At 47.3% G+C, this 7,457-nt stretch overlaps 1 protein-coding gene across 1 annotated transcript in view; it reads left to right on the top strand.

Annotated features, from left to right (window-relative positions):
• Positions 1-1,764: 1,764 nt before the first annotated feature.
• T265_09264 (hypothetical protein) overlaps positions 1,765-7,457 on the top strand; it is a gene marked incomplete at both ends in the record, with an annotated part of 10,532 nt that continues 4,839 nt past the window's right edge. Inside the window, one exon of the mRNA XM_009175289.1 lies at positions 1,765-2,024. Coding sequence (XP_009173553.1) covers positions 1,765-2,024 — 260 coding nt within the window. The remainder of the gene's footprint in view (positions 2,025-7,457) is intronic.

Raw genomic sequence — 7,457 nt, 5'->3', positions numbered from 1 at the left:
TACAACTTATCAACCGGAGAACTCGATGAATCTCCTTTTTGTGCGTTATTCAATCGCACTAGTGTCTCTCAAAGCCACTATATATACCTGTTTATTGTTAGTGTTATTCACTTTCTGACATTACTTTGAGTGAAAAGAAATAGCACTAACAGAGGGTGAAGAGGCCGATGTCACGATGAGCTATTTCGGGGCAGGTTGAAAAATGATTGCTTTGGAGGAATGAGGTCGAGGGAGCTCCAATGTAGTAGGAAAACTCTGGGTCGTATTGCGAGGTTCATAGGTCAGTCTTACCCACTTATATGAGCTGTAGTTTGGATAGGACTGCGGGGGCGTGTGACGGTGGCGGCACGTCAACAGGAACTACTATCCAGATCGGGACTAGACGTGATCGACGAACTGAGGACCAACACTGATCAGGCCTACTGAACAAGGCAGACCTGTTGGCCTTTGTTGTTGCAGCTAACTGGCGGACCGTCGTAAAAAATAGTTGTCTAGTAGGGAAAATGGTTAAAGATCTATGGATGGGCTAGAATCCAAAAAACGTTTCTGCAACGCCTGACCTTGCAATTTCAGTTTAGAGCGGAAGCGCCCCTGCTTAACTGGTTAACCGTTGGTGGTCGCCTCCGGGCAGTTTTCTGGCAAAAGCTGTGAGAGAACCTAGAGGAATTGAGAGCTATCTCACCTTGTTTACTTTGTCACCTTACGCCCCAATTGACGATAGCCTTGGATATGCCAAGGACAACTTCCATGACGCAATAGGTGCTATTTTACAGCAGGGTTTAACGCAGAAAACGTTGTTTTTTGGCGACAGGAATGCCCAGATAGGTAGACTAAGCGCTGTTGAGGCCCTCCTGGATAGACGTCTCGGATCGGACACTGGACGCACGGAAGGCCGGCTTCCATCTGCTTGGAAGGAAGCCAATGTCACGCTAACCCACAAAACTTTGACTATCACCTCACCTGGCAGCTACAGGTCTATTAGCCTCACTAGCGTGCCGTGCAAGGTGATGGAACACATTCTGAAGCGGGCTATCCTAGATCACCTCACTTCCAGCAACCTGATATTTCCTGCTCAACACGGATTTCTCCCACACCGCTCTTGCGTGACAAATATGCTCGTGTTTATGGACAGCTTAACCCAAGCCAAGGACGAGGGACTCTCATCGGATGCCGCATATTTCGACTTCTCAAAAGCATTTGATAGGGTCCCACACGTCCCGCTTCTGCACAAACTCGAGCCTCACGGGATTCAAGGTAAAATCCGTCACTGGATCAAGGCGTTCCTATCAGACTGATCAGTCCGCTTGAGAATAGGCCCGACCTACATTTCTCCAGCGCCAGTCTCCATTGGAGTTCCTTAGGGCTCCGCCCCTGGACCACCGCTGTTTCTGCTGTACGTCAACGACCAACCAGATGTCCTTGCAATTCCATGTCTACTTTTCGCTGACCACTTGAAATCCCGGAGTTCCAGTGCCGGTACACTCCATATGGATGTAGACTCTGCAAAGCGGTGGTCGATGGACTGGCACCTTCCTCTGAATGACGAAAAGTGCGTCCATATGTCGTTTGGAGGAGACTCAGCGAATGACTTTGCAATGCATGGTGAGAATAGGACCAGAAATCATCATGGTGATAGATGCCAAAAAGCATTGGAGCATCCGGGTCTCCTCAAACTGGTCCTTCTCACTACACCATGAGAAATCGGCCCAGAAGGCATTCGCCATTTTACGGATGATTTGACGCACCCTCTCCCGTATTACTCGCATGGACTTCCAAATACTCTATGTGGCCTACATCAGAGCGCTCCTGGAATACGCCAACCAAGTTGTCCACTCAGAATGCACGAAAGGCGTCATCTCCATTGAGCGTGTCCAGCGATCCGCTACGAGGATGTTCGTCGGCCTGAAATCCGAGGCCTACGAAACGCGTCTCGCGATGCTCTATCTCTTCCCCATGGAGTACCGTCACCTCCGAGGGGACCTAATTCGTACTTGCGCCCTGTTTGAACAAAGCTTGGTAAACAGGTAATTTACCGTTGAACCAGCAAACACCCGGCGGGGGCATAGTAAGAAATTTTTCAAGCTTACAGCACACATATTCGTTGGACAAAATTTTTTCTCATTCCGGGTAGTAGGTTCGTGGAATGACCTTCCTCCAGCGGTTGTCCACGCTTCTTCTAGAACCCAGTGTAAAGCACTATTAGACACTTATGCGATTCCTCGCGCCGGCAAACCTACTGCCCCACGCCGAGAACATAAAGAGCAGCGCTACACCCTTTTTTCACCTGTGCATTTGAGGTGCACGACAGCCGCTGAACGACAATAACAAACCGACCAGGAAAATTTGGACAAAAACGTCGATCCTGTGTATCAGTCCGTGAATCCGTGATGTTCGATCCAGATTGGCTGGCATTCTGACCAATCGGGTCTTGCCTTCGTTTGGTCGATAGCCTGCATGTGAGAAGGTCATCCAATTGGCGTGCTACCCTGTTACTAGAGTTGGCTGCCATCCGGACACGATAACTTCCAAGGTGCTCTTTTTGTTAACCTAAGCAGCCGAACCCATCATCGGAGAATCAGATTCGCGAAAATCATGTTAGGCTTCTTCCTAGCCGTAGTTTTATCGACCGCATCGTCACCTTCGGACAAGTATCGGAAGGCCAATTCTGATAACCGGTTTTCTCAATCTGACATGGTTGGAGCTACGTTGGTGTCTGCTTACGGTGTTCGAAGCCGATTTTCGTCGCTTGAAAGAACTCCATATGCCTCGTCTCCTGGGCGCGTACGCGTCTACGAACAACTCTTCTCTATTCGCCACATCCAATGATGACAAACAAGGGTCCCTTCTACGTCCTTTCCTCTTCAACGTTGTATTGGGAATCCTGCTTGCGTCTTCTTTACGTGCTTGTAATACCCCGGAATACTCCCGGGGCGTCCACCCTCAGGCATTGAGTGCATTGACAATGGCACTGTTCTTGGAATAAAGCTTGGTCCGTGTGCTCCAAATATATGATTCTGATTCTGATTATGGTTTTTAGAAAGGAAACCGCCTTAGATTACGTACGTAATTCTGCTGCACTGTTCGGTTTATGCTTTACACCTTTACTGTGAAATATTATTTCAAGACTCAAACGTCATGCTTTCAGGTGAACTAATCGATGCGCCAGATAGGTCCGTCCACCTGGGCAGCTGCGTAGGTACCGGCGGACTGGTAAAAGACGGAATCATTTCCCGGATTCCGAAGGCCCGGGTAGCACTTGCCAACCTCTGACGTTTGTCGCGCCGAACTGCCTACGTCTTGGCTGTCAAAGGTGAAGTGTACAATGCTGTAGTTTGGTCTGACCTACTTCATAGATCAGAGACGACCGCTGCGAACAGATCTCCAAAGGCCGTGTGGTTGGCCATCGGTATCGCCAAAGCATCGCGCGGGTCAAGTAGGAACAGCATATCAATAATGCCAAAGTAGGCCAAATTCTTTTCGGAAGAGTCCATCCTTCTCCGATATATCAGCTGGTCGTCCACTCGTTACGCTGATTGGGCCATGTCTGCATGTCAGGTCGTTTGCTTTCCCCCAGTTGCGTATCGGATTGAGGTGACACAGGATGGGTCAGGTCATGAATTGGCAACGAAGAATGGAAGTCTACTAATAAACCCAGTCGCGTTGGTAACCGCGGTTCCCCCGGATGGGGTCCTGGCGTGAGGCACCAACGACTAGTGACGCTGAAAGATATAATTGTCACGCAGCCGGTGGCAACCTTGCATCAAGGCTGTCGCATTTACTGCATACCGAACAGAGAACCATTTGATGTCAATAAGCGGATCGACTCGAACAGATGGCTCTACTTTCCCTCTTATCCCCGATAAACAAAGTTGTAGCAGTTGGAACCATTGCACTTCTTTAGCCAAAAAACAAATTCAACTAAATGCCGTTACGTGAGAGAAAAGCCGACAGTCATTTCAAAAAAGTCTGGTGAAGGAATCGATGCTGCTCGCAAAGCAGAATGTACTTATCACACCTGCCAACGTCCCTGCCTCGATTCACAAGAGGGATGAATTTGAGCATTGGGCCAGTTTCTGTCATGCTGATATGGTAGGTCTGACAGACTTCGTGACCCTTAGTGTTTCTGATGCATAAATCACTCTGATCTGGTTCCATTGTCCCAGACACGTTTGGATTATCGGAGAGAATTAAATCGCACCAAATAGACTATTATCTGCGAACTGTGAAGTCGGAATGTGTCTCCATTGACTGGAGTACTTCCCTGTCGAGCTAATTTCTGACTATGATCAGTATGCAAACCTGTGGCGAACCTTCCTTCTTTGGTACTGGTCTACGGTTGGAGACTCAGATCAGTATTGCGTTCATCTTCTGAGTATTGAAGCTATCGTTATCTTCTATCTTCCAGCTTCATTTCAAGTGACCTGTATCATTTATCATGGGTCTCTGTTCAACGTGCAATGTGGATGTTTCGGAGGACGATCGCAGGAACCATGTACACAGTGAGTGGCATGTGTACAATCTGAAACGTCTTATCGCCAACTTACCGCCGATCTCCGAGGAGCTTTTTGCACAGAAAAAGCAGTTGTTCTCGGAAGCGTCGTCCGTGGACCCGGTCAGGGTAAAGTTCACTTGAAATTTCACACAGCCTTCCTTTATTGCAGAAAACTTACTGTGAAGTTTGTAAAACTCCGTTTGCGAACAACAAATCCTTCGAAGCTCATTTGAAATCGAAGAAGCACATAAAAAACAGTGAGCTTAAATCCAAGTGCGTATTAGCGGTGCTTTTTACTTGTTACACCTATTGCTGACCTAGAATACGATCTGCCCTTAACGCTCCGTCTAATACTTTTGTGTCTTTGTTAGTTAAGCGAATAATCCCGCGTCGGAGACTTTCTAAGGTGCTTATCCCAGCACAACGTAAACGTTTTGAACTCACGTCACTCTGGTTTGGACAATTATCTACATGTTCTAACGCAGTCCAGTTGCAAAGAGACTTGATCTTATCGCGGTGTGGTGGCAGCAGAGGCAAACACTGTTAATTTAAACGAGCGCCGTTCTCCGGCTTGTCTCCACAAAGTGCAAGGTTTTGTCAGAGTGTGCAGACTCTTAGCCGACCTCTTGCAATACAAGAAGAGGCACTAGAGGCTTTGGATAGTTTTGTGTACCTTGATAGTTGTAATAACTCCTACTGGAGCGTACCTAATGAAGTCAGTGAGCGAATCCCAAAGACCGGGACAACCCTCCTCATTTGTGGCATCAACAAGGCATACTATTTTGGTCTCGGTTGTGGTGTTTGCCGGGCTTCAGAGAGAGCTATATTTTTGTATGTTTATCAAGCATGGCATCTGTGGGCAGGCGACGTGACATTTTTTCGGGTTTATGACCACCGGTTTCTCAGAATCCGTGCTGATATCAAGTGATTTCAACGAATTCGTAACTGGTTAGTTAGAAAACAGGTATTTGGTTTTGCAGTGGGTACATCAGTTGCGAAAGACACCCAGCACCGCTGAAGTCGATCAAATGCTACGCATGCCGAAACATTGTCCACCACGACTCGTGTTATTCTCCACACCGCCTTAAGAATGATGCAGACCTTGAGCTGGTCAACGTGCGACTTGGCAGAAGGATGTGGAAGGAATCACTAGATTCGATGGATCGGAAATGATCCGTCTTCAGAATTGGGTCCTCGTGATACCTTGTAATTAGCTGTAGACTGTAAGAAATGGTGTATAGTCGATGTCAGTGACGTTCGTGTTGTCCTTCATTTTAGATCGCGGGTGTGTTTACTTCAGAATGCTTCCTGTAGGTTTGCTTTGTGGCTGTGACATAGTGGCAATGGCCATTGAGGACATGGGGGCCGGCTACACTTAGTGCTTAGTGCTTTCGAAGCACTGCCCATCAGTCAGATACCACTCACACTTGAGTCTGTGGTACCACTGAACCAGTACGCTAGCTCGTTTATGTTCCCTGTAAGCCGGGGAATCTTCTGCCTTGTGTCGCCCTGTTTGCCGAGGTTTGCTCTAGTTGGGACAAGACACAATACAACTAACTCATGGCTCAGCCAAGAAACAGAACAGTTATCAGTGAGCCTTGTCTACGCCTTACGCGAAACCGATGTCTCAAGGACTCGCCGTATTACTGGCTTGATACCTTCATTGATTTGGTGGGGTTACATGGCCGACGGCGCTATTGTATCAGCTCTGTATCCGCCATTCGTTCGGTTTTCAATCTCATCTCACAATCCCTTATCTTCAAAACTCGATACCCAAGCAGCGTGCCAACTACAACCAATCTGCATTATACACAGCTGACGGTAGGAAAACTGGCCCTAAATGAGACATAGTTTGCCTTATTGAGCATTGGGTAAGGCGAGCTTCTACAGCCTAACAACTCCAACCGAACTCATTGTGAACAGTTGATTTTGAACGAAAAAGTTGATTTTTACGTTCTTGTTCAGTATATAGTTTGTACACCAACCCGCCACTAACGTTGGCCGGTATCTGAAACCTTCATAAATCTCTTTTATATTGGGGTACTAAGTCACCCCCTATGAGGAGGTTAACAATTAGGCACAAAGACATTCCTCAAGATAACTGCACAGAATACGTCGGTCCCTGGTTCGAGCTGTCGACCTAAATGCTAGAGGAATCTATGCATCAGATATCAAGTCGATGGACGAAACTCGTCAACTGCATTCTCAGTTTATGATGTATTCTTGTGCTCTTGCGCCTACAGTGAGTGTCCAGACACCATGGTCTGCTTTTCCTTCCAATTGGCCGTTTTGCTCTATAGTACAATCGTTCACGCTTTCGGTGCATATCTGCCGTGCAACCGGAAGGGAGCACAAGGGCTGGGATACTGCTGGGTTTCTTAATCTTAAACAAGAGCAGTAGAGATGCCAAGGTTGGATTTAAACCACGGACCTTCCAACCAGCGAGTTCCCGCCTTAGACATCGGGCTATCTCGGCCTCTAGTGAAAATGACGCACTGATCGGCAGTCTCGGAATTACCGATAGCTCAGTTATTAAGGTGCAAACTTACTCGGAAAGTCCACAGTTCGAACCCAAACTCTGTATCTCAAGCGCCCCTGTGTAGGCTTGGGCAACCTAGCATTACCTCAGCCCTCGTGCTTCCTTTGGATGGCAGGGCAGCTAGGCACCGATAATGGCCAAAACGTGTTGTAAACAGGGTTACTAACGTTTAAGACAGTATTTAAAACCGCGTCCTCTCATACTACCGATGAACGTGGCAAGTGGAAGATTTAGTTTGGAATTCGGAGCGATACGATGCATCAACTATGCGATCGCACTACTTTTCTCATCATTATTTGATCTGGGTTTCCTTGTACAATAAGTGCTTAATCTAAACTTCATATAAGTCCCCTCTGTCATAGGCTTGTAGGAAAACCAACCTTTTGCTCCCTGTCACCTTTCGTGGTATATATATATATATATATA

Source organism: Opisthorchis viverrini (assembly GCF_000715545.1).
Source record: "Opisthorchis viverrini unplaced genomic scaffold opera_v5_270, whole genome shotgun sequence".
In the NCBI taxonomy this organism is placed as follows: Eukaryota; Metazoa; Platyhelminthes; class Trematoda; order Opisthorchiida; family Opisthorchiidae; genus Opisthorchis; species Opisthorchis viverrini.
This window is presented reverse-complemented; position numbering and strand designations above follow the sequence as displayed.